Below are 25,474 nucleotides of genomic sequence, written 5' to 3'. Positions count from 1 at the left end.
GTATCAAGCACTTTGAGTGCTCAAGACAAGTAAGTAGAAATGGGTTATATAAGAACCAGTCCTTTTATGTTTATCCCAGAATCCCAACAGTAGATGTTGCATATGCATAAACATATTGCAACCAGACAGTCTCAGGACATTTTGATCGTATGTTGTTGTTTCTATAGTTGAAACAGCGCACTTCAAAACCTTTACTTAGTTTTTTACTTTACCTATATTTTACAAAAGTCCTTCAACTTATCAAATCCTCATTAGCTGTAGTTATGCAGCTGGAAATACTGCTGGTATTCATCCAGTTTTTCTGTCGTCTTCATGCCCTCATCTTGCTAGTCTCACTTGCATGTGATTAAACAGGGTTGAGCATTAACTTAAAATATACTTATTAATTATTCTTTGGGGGGGTGTTTTAATTTTTGAGTTTTAGTTAATCTTTAAAGATTGAGTACTACGAACATAGTTTTTGTAGTTGCGGCTAACTTTGTGTTTGGGGGTGGGGGGGCTAAGGGCTGTTCCTTAGTTGCTGTGGGAGCTGCAAAAAGACAAGGACCTGCCTCCTCAGCGTGTGGATTCAGCCTTCAGAGCGCTGACAGCTTGGAAACGCGGCTGCTCGGTCACAGGATGGAGAACATCTGCAGTGGAGCAGCTGTTACACGCTGCGAGTTAGCTCTGGAAGTCCAGCGCGTCTTCTGACAAAAACTACGCAGCCAGAAGAATGACTGAAGGTGTGCTGCGACAAACCTCAGCATGGACTTGTGTGTCTATCGCGGTATGAGCGTTTTCGCCCGCGGTAAAAGGAAAACAGCAGCTACGCCAGATGTGTTTGTTTTCTGGGACCTTTCCTTAAATCCTGGAGCTCTCAGAGGATTGTTGGCGTGGAGAGAGAGACTGAACCCGATTTCCAAGTGTTGCCGTTCCCCCTGAACATGTGCAAAACGCCGCCGCGCGCACACACAGCGTTATGGGCCAACAGTAACCGCCGACTTGGGTCTAAATCTGCCTGAAACATGTTTATCTCGTGGGTACCGTTGAGTTTATTCTTCGGTTGTATTATTTCGCAGACCTGGGGCGTTCAGATGTCGTGGGAAAACTGGAACGCTGAGCTGCATAACCAAGGGAATGAGTTTGGGAAATCGAGCTCTCAGCCACATATCATTTTTATCCTGGTGGATGATCAAGGCTTCCGGGATGTCGGGTACCACGGCTCCGACATCAAAACCCCGACCTTGGACCGGCTGGCAGCAGAGGGAGTCAAACTGGAGAATTACTACGTCCAACCGCTCTGCAGCCCGTCCAGAAGCCAGCTAATGACCGGAAGGTAGAGTGCATTATAGAGAGTTCTCTGCTCTGTTCCTGTAGCAACCATTCGTCGTGGAGTTTAGAGGAGAAACTATAGGCGTCTGGGAAGATCAAGGACGTGTTTGGTCAGAAATAAATACACTATAGGAAACGATCTCCAGGCTCATGTGCTGTCCGTGCCCTCATACAGATCTGTCACGCGGAAAGTGCACTGAAAAAGTGCTTTGTTTTGAGTGAGTTTTGCAAAGTGGTGATAAATACATATACACATTATACTATATTTATTGTTATAATCTTTATTGTTTCTATTACATTGTTGCTGCAGCTGGGGATCAATATAACTACTTATCTGCAGTGTAGCTTTATTTTATAATATTACAGTGTCATATTTTAGTGGATTCGTATCTTAAAGTCTGAAAAATAATAACTGACTAAAGCTTAAAAATTGTGTGGGGTACAAAGTCCGTTATTATAGTAGATTAGAAGTATATCAGCATAAGAGAAACAGCTAGAGTACATTATATTAAAGACATTAAAGTACCTTAACGCACATTATAGTTGTACCCCAAAACAATTACTGAAGTTACATTCATGCACTGGTCATATACATGCTCTTATCCAATCCATGCCTATGGCAAGATTACTCAAGTACAGTAGTCTAGAGAGAAATCATCTTTCAGGAGGAATTAGGCCACCCGACCACCCCCTTCTGGGCACAGCATTTTCCCGTTCTGCATTTTTCTTAACTTTAAAGTGAAGTAAGTCGGTTCCAAGTTCAAGATTACAGTAAGAGTAAAGAATATGATGGTATAAATCTTTTATTTCCAAACATTTTTAAATTTACAAAGAAGACACAAGGCATCATCAGGAAATTAATCAAACTTTGAAGAGCTTTGAAGATTGGCAGATAATTAAATAGTTTGATGCTTTCTTTGAATTGTAACAATTTCATTACTACTTAACTTTAACAGTTTTTCAGACTGTCCACCTAAACATTGATTTGCAGATCTAACTACTGCTGTCTTTGAAGGCCCAACAAAACCCCAAACCAAAAGAGCTAACAGGTCATGGGAATTGACTGTGGGGTACATTTATAGCTTTGGAGTTTATAGAATGTTTTACATTACATTGATGGGTGTCCAAGACAATAATGAGAAAACTGTAGCACCCCTGGCTGCTGCCCACTGCTCTGATCACCAAGTGGAGCCGTGACCTTAGGGTCCATCTAGGTGTAGATTCAGTTATGGTTCCATGCTTCTGATAATGAGCAGGTAGTCACAGATAAGCATGGTGAGGTTGAATATGGGTGAAAGAAAAGCATCCCTTTCTGTGTTGAGACTAAAACATTACATGTCTGTGTAAACTGGATATTCACAAAAGCTCAGAAAACAAAATTGTCTCAAGTCTCACTGGCAAACTTGCAGAGACTTGTCAGGACAAATTTCAGTCACTAAAGGACTGGATCCAAAACATAAGACCTTCTTAAGATCCTGACTGAGTTTTTACAGGTTGTTTAGACTGGTTACCTTGGCCACCATCTGCATCTGAATCAGCTTCATGTTCACCATGCTCGCATTATACACTATCAGTCAAAGGTTTGGGCAACCATTTAATGGTTTTTCCTTATTTTTATTACTATTTACATTGTGGATTCTCACGGAAGGCATCAAAACTACGAATGAACACATATAGAATTATAAAGTAAACAGAAAAGTTAGAAATAACTCAAAACATTTTTTAGATTTTAGATTCTTCAAGATGGCCACCCCTTTGATTACTGCTTTGCACACTCTTGGCATTCTCTCAATGAGCTTCATGAGGTCGTCACCTGAAATGGTGTTCTAGCAGTCTTGAAGGAGTTCCCAGAAATGCTGAGCACTTGTTGGCCCTTTTGCCTTTGCTTTGCGGTCCATCTCATCCAAAACCACCTCAATTGGGTTTAGGTCAGGTGACTGTGGAAGCTAGGCCATCTGGCACAGCTCTTCATCACTCTCCTTCTTGGTCAAATAGGCCTTATACAGCCTGGAGGTGTGTTTGGGGTCATTGTCCTGCTGAAAAATGAATGATGGTCCAGCAAAGAACCGCCACACCATCACACCTCCTGCTCCATGCTTCACAGTGGAAACCATGCATGTAGTGACCATTCGTTCACCTTTACTGCATCACACAAAGACATGGCGGGTGGAACCAAACTTCTAAAATTTGGACTCATCAGACCAAAGCACAGATTTCCATTGGTCTAATGTCCATTGTGTTTTTGGCTCAAACAAATCTCTTCTGCTTGATGCTTTTCCTTAGTTGTGGTTTCTTAGCAGCTGTTTGACCATAAAGGCCTGATTCCAATCCAATCCAATTTTATTTATAAAGCACTTTAAAATACCCAGCACAGGACCAAAGTGCTGTACAGGAAATAAGTTAAAAACAATAGAATAACAGAAAACAGCAAAAATAAATAACTAAAACACATAATACATAAAAATTAAAACAGCCCTATATTAAAAAAGAAAACAAGATAAAACAGCATAGAATCAACTAAAAACAACTAAAATAAAAATAAAAAATAAAAACCAACATCTCACGTGGTGTCAAAGGCCAGGGTAAAAAGATGGGTTGTGTCTTAAAAACAGGTAGGGAAGTGTCCTGTCTAATCTCTAAAGGAAGATCGTTCCACAGTTTTGGAGCTGCTCCAGCAAAAGCACGATCTCCTCTAAGTTCACGCCCAGTCCTGGGTACATTCAGGAGCAGCTGATCAGCTGACCTGAGAGAGCGGGTGGGTGTATAAGGCTGTAGCAGCTCAGAGAGATAAGATGGGGCTTGGCCATGGAGAGCTTTAAAAGCAAATAAAAGGATTTTAAAATGAATCCTAAAAGAAATGGGCAGCCAGTGAAGTGAAGCTAAAATAGGGGAAATGTGCTCAAACTTTCGAGTGCAAGTGAAAAGATGAGCTGCAGCATTTTGCACCCTCTGTAGATGGGTAATATATGATGCGCTGACCCCTATATAAAGTGCATTACAGTAATCCAGCCGAGTGCTAACAAAGGCATGGATCACTGTCTCAAAGTGCTGCCGTGAAAGAATTGGCTTTATTTTTGCCAACTGCCTTAGCTGAAAGAAGCTAGATTTTACCACTGCCTTAATCTGATTTTCAAACTTCAGATCACAGTGACCCCCAGGTTTGTGACAGTTGGCTTAACATACTGGGCCAAGGAATCTAAATACACATTGGGGTTCTCAGTGGGGCTACCAAAAACCATCACCTCGGTCTTTTTATAACTGAATTTTAAAAAGTTAACAGACATCCAAGCCTTAATGTAATCGAGACACTGAAGTAATGGCTGTGCGGAGTATGTGCCTTTTTTCTTTAGAGGGACATAGATCTGACAGTCATCAGCATAAAAGTGGAATGCAATGCCGTGCTTTCTCAGTACAGAACCAAGAGGAAGCAGATATAAAGAGAAGAGGAGGGGGCCTAGAACTGAGCCCTGTGGGACACCACACAAGAGAGGAGCGGAGGACGACACATGGTCACAGAGACTGACACAGAAAGTTCGCCCAGTCAAGTAGGACCTGAACCACTCCTGTGCCGTGCCCCTAATACCCACCCAGTGCTCCAAACGAGAGATTAAAATGGCAAGATCCACTGTATCAAACGCAGTTGTCAAATCTAAAAGCACCAGAAAAACACAGTCCCCGGCATCAGTAGCTAAAAATATGTCATTAAAAACTTTTAAAAGGGCTGATTCAGTGCTATGAAAGGGTTTAAAACCAGATTGGAAAACCTCTAAAATATTTTGCTTTTCCAGGAAGGCCATTAATTGGCTGTAAACTACCTTTTCAAGAATTTTGGAAAGAAAATGTAGTTTGGAGATAGGACTGCAATTTGCAAGAACCGTAGGATCAAGAGCAGGTTTTTTAATCAGGGGTTTGACTACTGCATGTTTAAAATCTTTAGGGACTACACCTGACATCAAACTATGGTTTACCAGCTCAAGAACCAAAGGTCCAACTTTAGGTAACACCTCTTTTAAGAGTCGGAGAGCAAGTATAGCACAGCAAGTCACATCACATGGGACAAGTTTTAGCAATTTTCCTCACTGACTGACCTTCAGTTCTTAAAGTAATGATGCACAGTTGTTTCTCTTTACTTAGCTGATTGCTTCTTGCCTTTTGAATTCTAACAGTTGTCAAGAGGGCTGTCAGCTGTTTAGAAACCTGACTTCTGCATGACACAAGAACCTAACACTAGCTTACGCTAGCTGCAGATATGGCCAAGTACATTGAATAGATTAGAAGAAAGCAGGGAACAATCCGCATCTCTGTAAAATGCTATCCGTCTTGTCAGCCAAGGAAGAAAGTTTAATGGATTTAGATTATGGCACTGAGGATATAATGACAATGGACTATTCAAGTATTCATAATCTTGCATGGCAAGCTTGCACCAGTAGATTAATTCAGAAGGCATTCAAATCTACGAGTGTACAGGGTAGTGATGCAAGACCAAGTTCACTTAGGTCATCAGTCAAACAATCAGTTGTGTTGCTGATAGAAAAACAAGTCAGTGGCATGAATTCTGGTCTCAGTATAAAACAGTTATTCATAACAGTGATGTACTGTGTAAATGGGAGAAGCTATCTTACTTGAGATCCTATCTGACTGGAACATTAACGAGCACCAACAGAACTTCTTCAGAACCAATAAACAAAATTCAGTACCCCAGTAAAAAAGTCACCCTAAGGGCATACATAGAGCTGCACACAGCAAGTGGAGTTTATCACACTGGATATATTGTGCAAGTACAACCATGAAAGAGAATATTGTCCAGAACATTCTGTGACTGCTCACAGAGAGAAACCAAGAAAACTGGCAAAGTGTTATGTCTGCCTTAACACATAGTGAACTTCTGCAGAGTTAAGTGTTTCATCTCCTGACATCATCAATCAGTTTGCGATCAAAAAGAAGTACATTTGAATACTGATGGTAGCAGAACAGATGCTTTGGTGTCATTGCATGCTAGATGGAGGCAGCCAAAAAAGCATAGTTCATGAGAGCATAGTGAAAGAGCTAATGCTATCATTGCTGAGGCACAACTTTGGATCATCCACCCATGTGGGAGTGTCACTGGAAAATGTGGTGAATACACAGCAAAGAGTTGAAAAGGACAGGGCAGTTTGTTGGTTTCACAAAAAAGGCACTGAACTCTTATTGTCAATAGGAGTGAATTATTAATGGCAAGTAGTGTGTTGAAAGGTTGAGAAAATAACAAAATCACTAATAGGTGTTGAAAGCAGTTTGGGATGTACATTGCTTGGACCACTTTCAGCATCAAGTGTCACTGAGACAACTGGCAAACAGCCTGAGAAATACTACATGCCACATTATGAGATAAATTAAGAGTGGTGTTTGATGCATCATTCTGATGTTTTAGGAGCTTTACAATACAATATAAAGTATTCTGATTACCGCCTATTTAAACGGTAACTGCAACGGAATACAGTTACTCATATTTTGTATTTTAAATACGTAACGCTGGCACATGCATTGCGTTACTCCCCAACACTGGATTCCAGTGACAGTGGTGCTGCCTCAACATAGTGACTTAATTACAAAGTTTCACAAATCCAGAGCTGTGGTGACACTGTGCTAGCAAAAGCAATCCTGCTGAGCTACCCACCAGATGACAGTGTTCAGAACCTTATTCAAAGTAAGCTGTGGTGGAATGAATGTGTTTCACTGATAAAGTTAAAAAGGATTGATGTGTTCAAGATGAGGTGAATTCTGAGCTAAGATCTACCTTGTAGGATACAGTATTGCTTACCAGCACTGAATAAGCTGAACCACAGCTAGACCTAGAGAAGTACAGCAGGTTAAAAACAGTACTGAGAATAACTATGGGTTAAAAGGTTCATAGCCAATTCCCACTGTAGTCAAACAATAAAGGGAGCACTAACTCTAGAGTACCTCACCGTGGCAGATGTTTATTAGAGGAAAGTTACCCAAGAAGATAATTTCAGAAAAGGAAATCTTAAACCTGAAATACGAGCAAGATGTCAAGAGAGACTCAACAATCAAAGATTTGAAGCCATTATTAGATGAACACAGACAGTGGGAGACAGGCCACAGTATCCTGATTTTAGTTTCAGCTAGTGACACCCATATGTACTGCCTACCAGTAATAGACACTCTCAGCTTCTTATTCAGTAGTGTATTGTGTGATGGGGTCAGAGATACTCTTTTGCAAGTGAGAGAGATGTACTGGTTGTTAAGGGGCAGATGGTTAGTGTCATTTTGTTAGATTTGCAGGTGAATGAAGGTGAAACTAGCATAGCAAGTCACATCTCCGAGCGACAAAGCTACACAGTCCCTTTTAATTTACAGGGACAGATTTTGCATGAGCTGTTGTATCAGATCAGACAAATTAAAAATGTATTTTAGTTTAAAAGAGATTTATTGCAAGATGATTGTTTTGTGGGTTTCTTTAATCAGACAATGCTAAAACATTTGAGTGAGCAGACCAAGTTTTAAGATTTAAGTTTTTGGAAGTCAATTAAAGAATCAGAGATTACAAGATTTTTCAGTAATAACAGGATCACCTAGAAGTTTATTGTCATGCATGCTGCTTTGTAGGGCTGCTTGTGGGAAAGACTTTTGGGATCTATAAAACAAGTCTAAAGAGGGTCCTACGGAGGGCTTCACTAAACTTTGAGGAGTTAAATAGTTTTCTCATAGGAGGAGAGGCAGTGTTGAAGCCCAGATCTCTGTTCTTTGTATGCAGTGAAGCGTCAGAGCTCCAGTTACTTACACCCTCTCATTTCCTGGTTGGTGGGAGACTAATTTCTCTTCTACCATCTCAGGTGACCAGCAAAAGCCAGGAGGACATGGGTCCAAGATGGAGGTGGAACTGCTGGTGGAAAAACGTCTTGATGGATGTAAAATCTAGTCACAAGTATGAAACTCCTACGCTTACTCTGCTGAATATAGGAGATGTTGTCCTAATTGGACAAGATAGCCTACCCAGGCAAACTTGTAAAAAGGACAGGATAACAGAGTTGCTTCTAGGCAAAGATGGGTACATTTATTGATTTAATGTTCACATTTCTTCAGAAAGTGTGCTGTTCCTTGGGCAGTGTCGCTGGATTAAAAACATTCTGTCAACCTTAACAGAATGTTTTTAATCCAACAACACTGCCCAAGGGACCACCAGCCATCACAGCTTTGCTCAAGTTAATCAAACATCCATCCATCCATCCATCCATTCGCTTCCGCTTATCCTTTTCAGGGTCGCGGGGGGCGCTGGAGCCTATCCCAGCTGTCATAGGGCGAGAGGCGGGGTACGCCCTGGACAGGTCGCCAGTCTGTCGCAATCAAACAAAGGAAGTTAAATGATAACTGGGGATCAGCTGGTCTGGAGCAAAAATACAGCGTATGGGCAATATTAAAACATTGTCAGTGCCACAAGGTAACACTTTCAGTATGTGACTGTTATCTATGATAGTGGGGGCATGGAATGACTCAGCAATGTTAGTTCCAAGAGTCATCTAAGATACACAACATAAGATCCAAGCCGAGGGAGCAATAGAAATGCAGAGATAGTGAGGAAATTAACAAAGAGGCTGCTATAAGGAAGAGCAAAGTAAGATGAACTACTCGAGGCTGACTTAAATGCAGATCGTTAGGCTGAGGCTTCTTATTTGAGCCATGTGTGATGAGAAAGTGTGCAGAAACACTAGGAAAAGCTCCCAGTTTGGGCAGCTAGTCTGCCCAGGAACCTCCTCAACCTCCGTGATTGAAGGAGTCGCCAATTCACTTGCCATGTGGGACCTTAGTGATTGTCAGGGCTCTGTGATTCAAGTTTAATGACATGTATGATTTGCTGGCGTTTTGGCTTAGTGGTTGTGTAAATAAACCCAGAAAGATAGCGTGATTATAGCTGTGTTTGAAAGCACAACTTGCATTTTCCTGGGCAAATACAACAGCTCTCTGTACATGATAAGAATTGGAAGTGAGTCACTCTTTGCTGGAAATATTTTTCTGGCTATGTGAGGCTTGAGTCCAGGCAAGATAAAAGAGCCAGCCCCCAAAGCTTTAGATCCTGGGCTTATGCCCTTCTGGTCTCAAGAGAGCAGTAGTTACTGCAGTCATTATTTAAGTCTTCATAAACACTAAAGACTTAGTCCTTCAGGTGCTCCAAAACCTATAAAGTCAAATCGTATTCACCCTCATGTATGTCAAAGAGAAACAACACAGACATATTTTGAAAGTCTTTACCTCCACTCTGTAGCATTTTCCATCAAGACCTCAAGCTGGTTTTACTGATTTGTGGAGCGAGCCCAGGCTGCACTTAGCATGACATGCCAATTACACGGCTGTAACCTTTTGGTATGTGAACACCATCAAACCTGCAGGAGCTGCTTTGGGGCTTTTTAGGGCCAAGTCTTAACGCACATGTATATGTCTAAATACATTTGACATTGTTGCTGAACATTCTTGTTCTTTCTTTTCACCTTCTAAGCTGTATCGTCCAGTTTTCTCTTTTGTTCTGTCGGGACTGATGCAAAAGGCAGAAGGAGAAGAATAATCTTTATTTAAATAGAATTCAAACAGATTGAAGATAATTTAGAGTATTAAAACCTCTGCCTACACACCTCTCTCTCTGTTCAGTGTTTACTTTTTAGAGTATAGTGTTGTTTTATATTCATTTTATTTTTTTTGTTCTTTTTAAATGTACTTTAAGAAGTTTCCAGTGGAATAAAAATTAGATAATGGTAGCATAACAGATGTTTACTTTTATTACGCAAAGATTATGTAGAGGTAGGTAATGGAACTCAGGTACCAATTTATAAATAACTGGATATGAATAACTTGAGGTTATATTACACGACAGTACATTCCTAAATGTTGGAATCTTGGAAGCTCACTTCTCTTGACAACTTTAAAGAAAAGCAGATGTGAAATAAAAAATATATATATATATGGGGTGATATTTCCCCACATATCAATCATTATATTCCTATATTTTGTCAATACAATGGCAGTAGGAAACATGGTTTTAATCGAACTTCAATAGCACTGTCAATATGCTATTTAAGAGCATAATGACAATGCTATTATCATTGTTATTATTGTTTTGACCCTCAGATTAATTTTTGACGATATATTTTTATTTATTAGGCAGCAAAATTAATTCACATTTTATACCCAAATTTAAACTGGTACACTGGACTTCTCTGAGATGTCAGAAAGTATAACACTCAACCACTAATTTTTCTGTTTAGTAATGCAAGTAACTGTATTTTGGCATCTAAGCAGTAAATCTGAAAAGTCACAGATAACAAAAATTACAAGGACTGCTTAAGGCAGCAGTTGCATAAATCTTACCTTATGCAGTCAGCTAATAAATCCAAGCACTGAATGTAGCTGGGTTACAGTGCTTCACCTGCCTAGACCACTAATTGACAAGAAAGTCTACCCATTGCCATTACTCCGATAAGGTCTGGTATGGTCTCGTTTTAAATCCACCTCAAAGACTTGCAATGCCTAGAAGCATCAGATTCAGATATGGGCCTTACTATTATCCTGTAAAGTTTGACATTTCAAAAGTCATGGGAACCGGCTTTGAATATGAGTCAAAAATATTTTCTATGTTATAAAGATTGCATTTGCAATTCCCAGTAGTTTTGGAGAGGGGCCAAAACCACATTTTGAATTAGCAAAGCACAGTCTAAGGCCAAAAGCATAATTCTGCCAGCTGCAGCTGGCACTGAAACACTGGTGATGAAGTGGGTTAGGATTTCCCAGAGGAAACTAGTTACCAGAGATGGTGAGAAATAATCATACAAATATTCTCCACATAAGCAAAATCCTTAGCATCTGAAGAGTATTTACTTCAGCTGCTGGCTCTATGAAACTGTATAACAGCTATAATCCCATCAATTCATCACACATGTGCTCAGCCTAGAAGGCTCTGTGCTTATGATCAAATGGCTGAAAGGTTACACCCATATGCAATGCAATATGCACAAGTTTTTGTTTAATGATAAAATGAAAGATCAGACAAATTTGAAAAGCAGTTCTGCATAAACAGAATGCTGTGTAGCAAGTTAAATGGTGTTAGATACAAAGTCAGTTATTCATTTTACATCTGATTTAACATTTCTCTTTAGAACCACACCACTTTTGCATGTACACTGTAAAAAAAAATTGTACTATAAAAGTATTGTACTGTGTATTTTGCAGTTTTGTACTGTTTTTCTAGAATATCATTAAATTTACATAAATAGACTGTGATTTCACATTTCAAATGTAAAATAACATAAAATCACTGTAAATGTAATAAAACATAATTTTCTTGTTTTTTTAATATATTTGTGCTTTAATAAATATGCTTACTTATGCATATTTAGATTGTTAAAATACATTCACAAATGTATCATAATTTCATAAATATTTGTTTGTTATTTGAAAGATTGAACTGTTAAATTCAAATGTAATACTATGGAAAAATATATAAAATGATTCTTATAAACTTTTTTTACATCAAATATATAGGGCAATTGTGGCTCAAGAGTTAGCAGTTTGTCTTGTAATCAGAAGGTTGCCAGTTCGAGCCCCGGCTCAGACACTCTCAGTCGTTGTGTCCTTGGGCAAGACACTTCACCTACTACCTACTGGTGATAGCCAGAGGGGCCAATGGTGCGATATGGCAGTCTGCCCCAGAGCAGCTGTGGCTACAACTGTAGCTTGCCTCCACCAGTGTGTGAATGAATAGTGGAATTGAAAAGCGCTATGTAAACACAATCCATTATTATTTAAACCAACTGTTAACTGTATATTTCTGTACATTTAAGTATTATTATTCATATTGCCGCATTCATTGACCTTGTTTATAGGTAATTTCATTATTTAATCACATTAAAATGTTCCTAATTTAATGTTTAAAAGCACTTGAAAAAGGCAAAATCCCATGTAAAATTAGGGCAACAAACTGTATTGTCATTACTGAAAATAACCGTATTTTTATGAGATAAAATTATTTTATGATTTTTATTTTCTGTTATTTTCTGGTATTATTTTGGCGCCCCAGCTGCCGGAATATTACTGTTTTTTTAGGATTTTTTTTTTAAGTGTAGGTCATGTAATAGTTTGTGTTCCAGTTGTGCTATAGCCAGCCAGAAGTACATTTTTATACATCAGGTCTGGCATTTTATGCTTGCAGGGAAGTATCATTTATTTTTTCGTCCAACCATATCCCAGAGATCCCTTCATCCCAATCAATTTGCTACAAATATTCACTTGGACTGGTAGAGTGGTGCAGTGGTTTGTACTGTCTCCTCTTGGGTTCAAATCCACTTCTAGAATTTTAGCTTTGCTAGAATGAATTAAATCTTCATAAATACCAAAGGTCCTACTGTTTCTGTTTTTGGAGGGTGCTTAGCAATAGCAATCTATCCTTTATTGCTTTCTAATTGTCCTCATGTTAAATAGACAGCTATGAGTTTTGCATTTATTCTGCATCCTCTATTAGAAACAAAGCAAAAGTACATTACAGTATGCTTTAAAATACATAGTCCTAAGGATATTAGGCAGGTTTTAGACAAAAAAAGTACTTGGATTTGATACCGAGCTCTTCTTAGTACCTGGTAAGTGATTTGTTTTGTTCAAGAGACATCAAGCAACTATGAAGCAAACTGCTTTCATTTAAGGTGGAGTGTAGCATACTAACGGAATTCAGATATAATAATTTATAGGACATATTACAATAACACTTTGTGTTTTCACTTATTTTTTAAGTGTATAAAGAAAGTGTTTATGTCACTTTGGAAATTTATGTCAAGCCTCCTCTGTGGTGATGTTTTCAGTTGTTGAGTAACTGATTGTGTGGTGGCATATGACGGGGACATTCTTGGAAGTTCTGTGCGTGGAAAATCTGTGTTTTGAGTTAGAACTCATAAACGATTCTATAAAACTCCTGCAGGTCCAAGTTTTTGCAAAGTAGCATTAAAAGTCAAATAAATCACCCATCTAAAAAAATTAATTCCCTTGCACACCAAAATTAGGAGTTTATATTTGCACTTAATATCAAAAGTCCTCAAATGCACAGTGTAGTATCTGTTCTTCATTTATCAGATGAAGTACGGTGTGACCTGCTGCCAAGTTGGCTGCCAGGGCACCCTTTGCTACAAATCATAGTTTACTCTCTGGTCTTTGGTCTGTTATTTTTGCTTCCCATTACCCATCAACCTCTTTTCACTGGACTTCTCAACATTACCCTGCCCTTGCAGGCCTATAAGCCCTCTTCTGCTTTGGATAATAACATATTGGTGTAAAATTTTCAGTACAGAGATCCTCTCTGTAAAAAGTCGCCTATTGGGGTGTGTTAATATATGACAGTTTATCTCTTTTTTCTTTTTTTCTTTAGGTATCAGATCCACACAGGCCTTCAGCATTCTGTCATCCGAGCTGCTCAGCCCAACTGCCTACCCCTGGAAAATGTCACTCTGCCCCAGAAGCTAAAGAACGCAGGCTACTCCACCCACATGGTAGGGAAGTGGCACCTGGGCTTCTACAAACGTGGATGCCTTCCTACCCAGCGTGGCTTTGACACGTTCTTTGGCTCCCTGCTAGGAAGTGGGGACTACTACAGTCATTACAAATGCCAAGGGCCTATGTGTGGCTATGATCTGTATGAAGGGGAAGAAGCAGCTTGGGAACAGGACCGCGGCTTGTACTCTACTGAGATGTTTACACAAAAGGCTGTTAGTATTTTAGCAAATCACAACCCTCGTAAGCAACCTTTGTTTCTGTACTTGGCTTACCAGGCGGTTCATTCCCCACTGCAAGTTCCTGCTCGCTACCTCGAGCGCTACAAGGGCATTCCAAACCCGTACCGTCGTAAATATGCTGCCATGGTTTCCTGCCTGGATGAAGCCATTCATAACCTCACATTAGCACTAAAACACTATGGTTATTATGACAACACAGTTATAGTGTACTCTTCTGACAATGGGGGCCAGCCTTTAGCAGGAGGAAGTAACTGGCCCTTGAGGGGCAGTAAGGCCACATACTGGGAAGGGGGGATCAGAACAGTGGGCTTTGTTCACAGTCCCTTGTTAATGAACAAAGGAACAAAATGTCGATCTTTGATCCACATTACTGACTGGTTCCCTACACTGGTAACCCTAGGTGAGGGAACTTTAGATGAAGATCTGAATCTGGATGGGTATGACGTCTGGGAAACTATTAGTGAAGGCCGCCCATCACCTCGTCATGACATTCTCCATAATATTGACCCAATTTACATCAAAGCCAAGAATGGATCGTGGAAGGCTGGGTACGGCCTATGGAACACAGCTATTCAGGCTGCACTCCGGGTTGGCCACTGGAAGCTACTAACAGGTGTGCCTGGCTACAGTGACTGGGTGCCCCCACAAACCTTTTTGAATCAGCGGCTCACCACTCGCTTGCATAATGAACGTGTCCCCTGGGACCGAGGTAAGTCCATCTGGCTGTTCAACATTACAGCTGACCCCTATGAGAGAGTGGACTTGTCTCAGCGCTACCCGCATATAGTAAAGAAGATGCTAATGCGGCTAGCTCAGTACAACAAGACTGCTGTGCCGGTATGCTACCCAACTAAAGACCTGCGTTCTAATCCTCAGTACAACGGTGGGGTGTGGGGACCCTGGCACAAAGACGTGAGGGAGCAGCAGGAGGAGGATGAGATGTATAATAACTTGTTCACCAACCATCTCGGTAAAAAAAGATGGGAAAAAAAAACAAAGAACACAAAGTTGAGAAGAGGGTAGAAGAATAGCACATTACATACCACGCTTGTGAATGCCTTAAGTTATATTTACTCAGGGATTAATGCTTCCTGTTTCAGGATTGTGCTGTCAGACATTCTAATTCCAGGTAGTTTTAACTTGACTCCAGAAAATATGAACAAAATGCAGATGGACATTTTCAGAGTTCCTCAAGAGAACAATTAAAAGATCAGTTGTTCAAACACTACTGCTATGCCCAGACACAACTAAGACCTCATGTAAGTGACAAGGGCATTTAAAGAATGTTTATTTTTCTAGATTCTGTTGCATGCTTGACCTGTTGTCACCTTCAGATTTTTCTTATAGATTGACGTTTCACTTAGAGTAGAAAACAAATTTCACTAGACAGTTGCCAGATATATATTTGGTGACAGACAAATATAATAAAACATAGTTCTATTGTGTTGTTGATTGTAGCACTAAGGTACTGTGGAAACAGATGTGCAAGTTGATGTGTGTTGTTTTTTATAAGCATAGCCAGATAATAGATAAATAAGATAATAGAGTTTGTTCCCTTATTCTTAGATGATATCTGGTTGAGCACAAACCAAACTGAATGTGAGACAAATAAACAAAATAAAAGCCCTAGACACAACATTTCAAGTTCTGTTTGACTTGCATTTTACTATATCCTGATTTTGTTTATTCTGCTAACAACTACATTTGTAATTTGAAAACTTTGTGTATGTTTTTCATGTTTAGAAACTGAAAGGCAGCTTCTGGGTATAGTTATTTATGGAAAATACAGTAATTTTGGCGTTAACAGGTGAGTAAAAATTTAATTGCTATCTTGCAGTCCTTAAAAATTCTCTGCTTCATCACTTAGAGTGTACTGTACAAGAAGTTGGGATCGAAGAAAAACAACCTCTAAGTACACCATTTCCTAGAAGATCCTCTGTTAACCAGATGCATGGATCTGGTACAATCTGAGGGATCAAAATAGGGGCTTCCCCCAAGAAAGGCTGCCAGGTTGCACATCCCTCCTATGCACTCCAACTTGAATCCCCCTGTCTCTGCACTCAACGCCAACTTATGACCTCAGACTGACTCAATTTTTACAGCAGCATTTGTGTTCACAGCTTATGCTGATATTAGCATGGTTCTTTTGATTCTTAACCCCCATAAATGTGAAGAAGGTGAAGTCAGTTTCAGTTTATGATACTGTTTTTCCTCAGATCATTCACAGTCATTTATGTCTACAGGCAGATTGTACCCATGGGAACAGAATTTACCTGGCTAAGCTCAAATTTATTTCTCACCATAAAACACAGGGGATGGCATCTCGAGTATGTCGAGCTACAGCTGAGAGTATAGAAAATCGGATTCTTATTTTCTCTGCAAAATTTCCCCTCCTGTGGGCCATGGGAACACTTAAACCCTGGATTCTCTTGGAATTCACATTTGCTTTCACTTATGGGCATTAGCATCCCTCTTATGGGAAAAAGAGCTGTAACTAAGCTATAAGGCAATACATCAAGCTGCCATCTCACTTAAAAAATGCCCATTAGTGCTCACTGGGGATGATAGGAGAAAATAAACCTTATGGATGGCAAAACCAGAAAGCTTTGATCTGGCTCAAGTGTGGCAGACGATTTCGCCTTATTGTGATGGTTTCCTTTCAGTCATGGCACTGTATGAAACATATAGTTTAGGTTCTCGCATGCTTGATTGAGGTTCAAATTAGCTGAATTATGTGTAGCCAACTGGAGCTAGCTGACCACTCGGCTGCCAAGAGCTACATGTGAAATACTATGATGCAGCCAGGCTTAAGTTCCCAAAGACAAGTAATGAAAAAGAAGACAGATATCAAGCAGCTGTTATCCAAAAGAATCAGGATTAACACAACATTTATGAACAATCTTGTGACCACTGCACCATGCTTTCACTTAGACACCCAAATAACTCTGAAAAAAGCTAAAGAATGTGGTTTTAGAGGTTGCTAAAAATAAAGCAAAGAGTTACTGTGCTTGTCTTACATGAGGATAAACCAGTAATATCATCTGGAGGCTAAATGGAGTAATTTGTGTACACAGCTGTAAAATGATCACCTGGCAAAAAAAAAGCACTTAGAATAAAACCTGTTATTTTGTTCAGCCTCCTTGTGGAGGACATTCTTCAGTCCAGCTATCAGGGATTTATTATTTATGATTCATTTATTTTGATAGTCCACCACCAAACTAGGCCATATAAAGCTGTTTTATTATTTAGTTAGCTCCGCTTTGTTCATCAGGGCCTTGTTTTCAAACATTTCAGAAAAAACTATGCCATTAAAGGATTTTACATGGAAATGGGTTACCATCTTTATTTTATTTGGAGTGTGGTCTTATGTAAATTAAATATGAGTCATGCACAACCGCAGCCATGCAGAATACTTGCCATTAATCACAAGCTGTGCTTACCTGTGCATACCTGTTTGAAAATGTTCCTGTTCTTGTTGCCACAAAGACTTTCTTTAGAGTTTAAGTCTGAGGTAGTCAGAATTAATCTGAGGAAACTTTAGCTATAGGATCAGACGAGGTCTGAACATGGTTACTCCAAAAAGAAAAGGGATTTTGAAATCAGACGTGTGACACAGGACCCACACACACACGTCTGGGTTGTGCTTGTAACTGTCCTTTATTGAGAATACACTGTCTTTTTCCTCCTGCGTTTTCTGGCACCAGCCTCGGACGCAGCCACTCTGTCTCTCTCTCAGTCTGTGTTCCTTCTCACTGCGAAAACATAAGACAGGTCTCCCTCATCAAACAGTCCTGCACACCCCTCCTCTGCAGCAGGCCAAAGACCACGCCCCCGCCACAGCTTCCCCACCGCCCGACTGAGGCCGGGGCCACACCCGGCCAAGCCTACTCCGGGCGTTGGCATCCTTCATGCGGTGGAGCCACTGCAGCGGGGCATGGTCTGAACAGAGAGTGAATGGGCGCCCCAGGAGGTAGTAACGAAGGGAGTCGACCGACCACCGGATCGCCAGGCACTCCTTCTCGACAGTGCTGTAGCGTGTCTCCCGATCCGTGAGCTTGCGGCTGATGAAGAGAATGGGACAGTCGGCCCCATCTACCTGTTGGGACAAAATGGCCCCCAGCCCCCTGTTCGAGGCATCCATCTGCAGAATAAATGGGAGGGAGAAGTTAGGCATGAACAACAGCGGCTCCCCACAGAGAGCCTTTTTTACCTGCACAAACGCCGCCTGGCACTGCTCCAACCACTGGACCAGATCTGGGGCACCTTTCCGGGTGAGATCGGTCAAGGGGCTAGTCAGGTCCGCAAACTCCGGAATGAACCGGCGGTATTAGCCCGCCAACCCCAGGAACCGTCTCACCTCCTTTTTGGTCTTGGGGCGTGGGCAGGATGCAATGGCCGCTGTCTTCTCCACTTGTGGGCGCACCTGCCCGCCCCCCAAGTGGTACCCCAAATACTGTACCCCCCTCTGTCCAACAGCACACTTCTTCAGGTTGGCCGTGAGCCCCGCCTGCCTCAGGGACTCCAGGACCGCGGCCACCTGCCACACATGCTAAGCCCAGGTGTCAAGGTAGATGATCACGTCATCTAAGTAGGCAACAGCATACGCAGCGTGTGGACGTAGCACCCGGTCCATGAGGCGTTGAAAGGTGGCTGGGGCACCGAACAAGCCGAACGGAAGCGTGACAAATTGGTAAAACCCCTGCGGAGTGGAGAAGGCCGTTTTTTCCTCCGCAGACAAGGGAATCTGCCAGTAGCCCTTGGTCAAATCCAGCGTCGTAAAGAAACAAGCAGTGCCCAACCGGTCCAGGAGCTCGTCGACCCAGGGCATCAGGTAATAAAACCATGACACCTCATTCACCTTGTGGTAGTCCACACAGAACGGTATAGACCCATCTTTCTTCACTACAAGAACTATGGGGCTACACCAAGCACTGTGCGACTCTTCTATTACACCCAGCCTCAGCATATCGTTCAATTCCCGCTGAACAATTTGTCTTTTATGTTCCGGCAGAATGTAGGGCTGTGAACGCACCGTCATGCCAGGCTGCGTTTCAACATGGTGCTCTATGAGAGATGTACGGCCGGGCAGGGGGAGAACACATCAACAAAGCGCTGTTGCATGGCAGCAACATCTGCTCTCTGGGCCTGTGTGAGATGGTCGTCACAACGGAGGGAGGCGGGAATGGTAGAATTTGGCACCTCCGGCCCCAACTCATCTCTCTCCTTAACCAGGCTTACCAGAGCAGGGGTTTTCGCCTCCCTCCACGCTTTAATAGAATAGAATAGAATAGAATAGAATAGAATTCAACTTTATTGTCATTGCACATGTCACAGGTACAGGGCAACGAAATGCAGTTTGCATCCATCCAGAAGTGCTTTAGCCATGATATAGATATATTACAATATATATTAGCAATAATATAGCTATGTAAGTATATTACAGAAATGGATCTATTATGGTATGTTATAATGTACACGGTATGAAGTATGTTATGAATATGCTATAACTATAAGTATGTACAGGCTGTAGTGAGTACAAGCTATGTACAGGCTATGAACAGGATATAAATATGAAATAAAAACTATACAGAAATCTGAGATATACAGTTATACAGAAATGTGAACTATGCAATTTATAAACAGTTGTAGGATTAAAAATTATCGTATGTACAGAATGATTATTTACACAGAACTATACAGTAGTGCAGTTAAGATAAGTGAGATATGTGGATAATTTCTACAGAGGCTATATAAAGTGCTAGTGGTTGTGAGTGATGGTTCAGTCCATGTTATTATTGTGTGTTTGAGGGTACAGTTGTCCATTGTGTGTGGGTGTGTGTATGTTCAGTCCATGAGTTTAACGTGGGTCAGATGTCAGGAGGCAGAGTTCAGGAGTCTGACAGCTGTGGGGAAGAAGCTGTTCCGGTACCTGGTGGTCTTAGTCTGGAGGCTCCTGTAGCGCCTCCCAGAGGGCAGGAGGGTGAAGAGTCCATGTGATGGGTGACTGGGGTCTTTGATGATTTTCCCAGCCCTTTTCAGACACCGCTTCCTGTAGATGTCCTTTATGGCAGGAAGTGGTGCTCTGGCGATGCGTTGGGCAGTTTTCACGACCCTCTGCAACGCCTTCCGGTCCGAGGCAGAGCAGTTCCCGTACCAGACTGTTATACAGTTGGTCAGGATGCTCTCGATGGTGCAGCAATAGAAGTTCACCAGGATGTCTGAGGACAGGTGGTTCTTCCTCAGAGTCCTCAAGAAGAAGAGGCGCTGGTGAGCCTTCTTGACCAGCTTGGAGCAGTTGGTCGTCCAGATGAGATCTCGGAGATGTGGACACCCAGGAACTTGAAGCTGCTCACACGCTCCACAGCCGCCCCTTAATGTGGATGGGTGGATGTGGGTCAGCATTCCTCCTGTAGTCCACGATGAGCTCCTTAGTCTTCTCGGTGTTAAGCAGCAGGTTGTTTGTGTCGCACCACTCAGCCAGACGATCCACCTCCTCCCTGTAGGCAGTCTCATCGTTGTCACTGATGAGGCCAATCACCGTGGTGTCATCTGCAAACGTAATGATGGTGTTGGAACCATCAGCAGGTCTGCAGTCGTGGGTGAAGAGGGAGTAGAGGAAAGGGCTCATCACACAGCCTTGTGGTACACCGGTGTTCATTGTGATTGTAGATGAGCAGCAGTTATCCAGCCGGACATGCTGGGGGCGGTTGGTCAGGAAGTCCAGTAACCATTTGCAGATGAGGGAACTGATGCCCAGGTCTGTCAGTTTCCTGATGAGTTGTGAGGGGTGGATTGTATTGAATGCTGAACTGAAGTAGGAAACTTTAAGAAGGTTGAGGTGGTAAATCTGTGTCGCTCCTCCCCTGTCCGACCGGGCAACTTCATAGTTAACGTCCCCCACCTGCCGTGTGACCACAAAGGGCCCTTGCCACTTGGCGAGCAATTTAGAGCTGGAGGAAGGGAGTAATATAAGCACTTTGTCTCCCAGTGAAAATTGCCTGAGCCTAGCCCCTCTGTTGTACAGGCTCTGCTGACATTTCTGGGCCTGGAGCAAATTCTCCTGTGATAATCTCCCCCGCCTGTGCAATTTTGATCTCAGGTCCAGCACGTATTGAATTTAATTTTTTGCGGGGCTCGACCCTTCCTCCCAGTTTTCTTTAATCAGGTCGAGCACCCCCTACGGCTTCCTACCATACAGTAATTCAAAGGGAGAAAATCCCGTGGAGGCCTGGGGTACCTCCCGCACTGCAAACAACAGAGGGTCTAACCAGTGATCCAAATTTTGTTCATCCTCGTGAATAAACTTGGGAATCATGGACTTTAAAGTCTTATTCAGCCGCTCCACCAGCCCATCAGTCTGAGGTTGGTAGACGTTGGTCCGAATAGCTTTAATGCCCAACAATTCATACTGTTCCCTCAACGTGCGCGACATGAACGACGTGCCCTGGTCAGTCAGTATTTCTTTCGGAATACCGACCCGGGAGATGACCTGAAACAGTGCCTGCGCCACACTCTTCGCTGAAATGGTGCGCAGCGGCACTGCTTCCGGGTATTGCGTTGCGTAATCCACCAGAACCAACACAAAGCGATAGCTGCGTGTACTCCGGTGGAATGGCCCAATGAGATCCATACCAATGCGTTCAAACGGGATCTCCATCAGTGGTAATGGGCGCAATGGCGTCTTCGGAACGGCTGGCTGGTTAACCAGCTGGCATTCTGGGCACGGCGCACACCAGCGGCGTACGTTGGCCCAAATGCCCGGCCAATAGAATCAGGCCATTATGCGCTCCAAAGTCTTCGCACATCCCAAATGCCCTGCCATGGGGTTAGAATGAGCCTCCTGGAAAATTGTTTCCTGGCGGCTCTGCGGCACCAACAACTGTGTGCGGATCTCATTAGTGCGAGTGTCACGGCTCACTCGATAAAGCCGATCGTTCCGTAACTGGAAATGGGGGTAAGTCCGCACGGCGTCATGGCGCACCAAGCGACCATCAATATCCATCACTGAGCGTAGGGTGTCGTGCCGAGACTGCTCCAGTGGAAAATCTTCTGTGGGGTGCACAACGGGGGGCAGTGGGGTTTCTGTAGAAGTCCCTGCCACCTCCTCCCCCCCAGAGTCAGTGTCGGTCGACCCCGCATCACCGCTGAGCGCCGCACAAACGTTACACAAGTTTACTGGCCGCGATCGCATCCCCATGTACTGCCCCAGTAAGCTGTGGAACCTCGGCCAATTCGCGACACTACCAGATACTTGTGAATATCCCCGTGCACACATTTCACCTCCACCCACTCTGCTTCCAACAATGCCCCGGGGCAAACAAAGCGTTGGTGAACCAGGGTCTGCATACAGCCTGTGTCCACCAAGGCGTGGCGTATACCCCCTCGACACCTTACCGGTATGCGGTATGTCCCTCCCGGACCGGGAGCGGGAGCGGGTGCTGGAGCCCCGGTGGCGCGGAACACCTGACCGATCTCCATTAGCAGACAGTCCAGGCAGCGCGGCAGCTGCTGCTCCAAGGCCCCCCCTCCCCCCTCTGCCGTGATTCCTGCGGTGCCGGCGGCACTCCTGCCGCCAGGTGGTTCTCCGCCAGTGCCACGGCAGTGGTCAGGTCCAGTGGCCGGTGACAGCGGACCCAGCGAGCTGTAGCCTCCAGCAGGCCCTCCACAAACTGCTCCAACACCTCCAGGTTCAGCAGCCGCGTCTCCTCCTCCGTCGCCCCCCGGTCGCAGCCATCTTGCCGCCGCGTCCTCCAGCTGACGAGCCCAAGCGAATGGCCGCTCCCCCGCTGACATCTGGCTTGCACGAAACCGCCTCCGGTAGTCCTCCTGGGTGAGCCCAAGCCGATCCAGCACCGCCTTGCAGACGTTGAAGAAGAGGCTCCGGGACGCCGGGGGCAGGCTGAGGGCCGCCGTCTGTGCTTCCCCTGACAGCAGCGGAAGCAGCCTGGCGAGCAGACATAGCAGCCAGATCCTGCATCATCTGCCCCAGAATCTGCAATGGCTGGACGGGTGGCTAGGCGGCAGGCTGGGGGCGGGCTGAACGGCTGGCTGAGCTGGCGGGGGGTCCAACATCACGGTGTATAACTGGGTTTCGGCACCACTTGTGACACAGGACCCACACACACACACGTCTGGGTTGTGCTTGTAACTGTCCTTTATTGAGAATACACTGTCTTTTTCCTCCTGCGGTTTCTGGCACCAGCCTCGGACGCAGCCACTCTGTCTCTCTCTCAGTCTGTGAAAACATAAGACAGGTCTCCCTCATTAAACAGACCTGTACGCCTGTTCCCTCCCCGCCTCCATGCCGCCCTGTGAGCTCACTGTGCCACCCCTCCTCTGCAGCAGGCCAAAGACCACGCCCCCGCCACAAGACGGGATTACATTCTACAGTCTCGGTTTTGCTTCTAATTAAAGCTTCATGATGTGTTGTTCACTGTGAATTGCATTTGGTTTTTATCTGCATTTTACTGTGTCCCAGCTTTTTTGGAAAAGGAGTAATCAGTGCATCTCTGGCTGATTTAACATTATGACAGACTGATCATAACATTAAATATTAGAGATGAATCACTTTCTTTTTCATGGCAATCCATCTGTAATGAGTTCAATGCAAATGAACAAACTTTTAGAGGGCAGTTCACCAACTTCAGGTAAGAATTGTTAACTTTATGTAACCGTGTTAGCGGCCCTACTTCTGTTACTGTTATGTGATGTTAATGGGTTTTCATTTCGTATTTTATGTTATACAAGTTTTGTGGAAGAATATAAAAATAAATGTAAAAAAGAATGTTGCAGACACCCAAAGAGAGAGGTTTAAGACTGGTGGAGGACCTGGAAATAAGATCACTGAGCAGTTGAGTGAATTGCTGACAGGAATAATTTGGGAAAAATTGATTTAGCCATTCTCTCATTTCAGATTATTGTTTTTCATCAACAGCTGTCTCGTTGAATGCGTTCATTTGATCATATGAACTGTTCTTGTGTGTAGGTGGAAGTGAAATGGACAAAACTGCAGAGTTGCAAGGCATAGCTTCCTCAGAAGCACTGCTCACAGAAGCACTGCTCACAGAACAGAAGACTTACGATCCATGAAAAGCTGGATACTGAATTTCATGAACACAAGTTGAAGTATCTAAAGGAGCATGAAATGAAAATGAAGATACTCAAAGTAGAACTAGAAATGAAGATGAAGGAGAGTGAGATGCATCGGTCTCAATATACCAGCAATGAATAAAAAATGTTTATTACATCATATTGTATGATTCTTTAATATACCAGACGAAAATACAGTTTAGAATGCAGTAATTTGACCATGACATGTTCAAGTCCTTGTCTGTGGTTTGGTGGAATTGAAGGTACATCTGGATTGTCATCGTCTAGTATTGGAGGGTATGGGGCATCCATGCTGTTTCAGGTAGTTTTGTATTCCGAAGGCACTGAAAATGACTCTTCCAAACACCAAACATGCACTCTACTAGACCCCTGGTGCATATATGAGCTTGGATATAGCACCTTTGATTAGGTGTAACTGGGTACAACCATTGTGTAAACAAAAATTTCCTTCCTTGTACTGATTTATACCTTGACTGAGGAAGCAGATTTATGTTAGTCTCAATTAAAAGGCTGTTTAAATCTAGGACTAGCTTTAATTTCTGTCTGGGAAACCACCCCTTAGAGTACCACCCTTATGACTGACATTAAAATACAGTAGTATAAGCCTATTTAACAACATATACAGTTTACATGAGACAATTTTATTTCTTATATGAATGTTATTTATATTAACTGCCATAAATAGCCATAACTGAAACACCCATAAAGTAACAATGTGAATTGCACTGCATTTCATGGTGTGACAAGTGACAATAATAACAAATGTATTGCACTGAAACACTCAGTGAGGTTATTAACAACTGTACTGCATTCACAGCTGGTAAATATTAATGATAACATGAGCCCTCCTTTGTATTTCCGGTGCCAACTTGTGAATTCGGACTTTAGCACCCTCCGTGCAGACTCCAACGCACCTTTTCCAATCCAGCCCATTCTCTTGAACAAATGCATTCAGGAGCTGGAAAATGAGTCCATCTGTAAACAAGCAAATTGGCCATATCTGCAAGATCTGTAGTCTCATCAAGCTGAAAGGAAAAATAGCGACTACCTTCAATGCATTCAATCAGTGTGTTTTTAGCATCATCACCCTTCTCCTATTCACCGCAACACTGTGTCGTTGGAAAGTGTCACCAAGTTCTGCTGTTTGACAGCCTTCTGCCCAAACATGATGCATGTTAACTCTTGGCTAACGGTAGACACAGCTGTTCGCCAATTGTGTGTTGCTTACCAGCTTTTCCTAGGAAGGAGACTGGCATGATATGAAGCTTCTTGTGCTTTGGCTTTGGGTG

General features: G+C 42.9%; 1 protein-coding gene across 2 annotated transcripts; it reads left to right on the top strand.

Annotated features, from left to right (window-relative positions):
- The first annotated feature begins 533 nt into the window (after positions 1-533).
- Positions 534-15,732, top strand: arsj (arylsulfatase family, member J). Of its 2 annotated transcripts, none has more exons than XM_031728239.2 (2): positions 534-1,315; positions 13,712-15,732. In XM_031728239.2, exons 1-2 carry the CDS (start codon positions 1,005-1,007, stop codon positions 15,096-15,098), a joined length of 1,698 nt encoding a protein of 565 aa, XP_031584099.1. In that variant the 5' UTR covers positions 534-1,004; the 3' UTR covers positions 15,099-15,732. The 2 variants fall into 2 exon arrangements, with proteins under 2 accessions (XP_031584099.1, XP_039454924.1); XM_039598990.1 differs by lacking the exon at positions 534-1,315 and adding an exon at positions 8,152-8,239.
- Positions 15,733-25,474: the final 9,742 nt, after the last annotated feature.

The sequence above is a fragment of the Oreochromis aureus genome, linkage group 3 (assembly GCF_013358895.1).
Source record: "Oreochromis aureus strain Israel breed Guangdong linkage group 3, ZZ_aureus, whole genome shotgun sequence".
Classification (NCBI taxonomy): Eukaryota; Metazoa; Chordata; class Actinopteri; order Cichliformes; family Cichlidae; genus Oreochromis; species Oreochromis aureus.
This window is presented reverse-complemented; position numbering and strand designations above follow the sequence as displayed.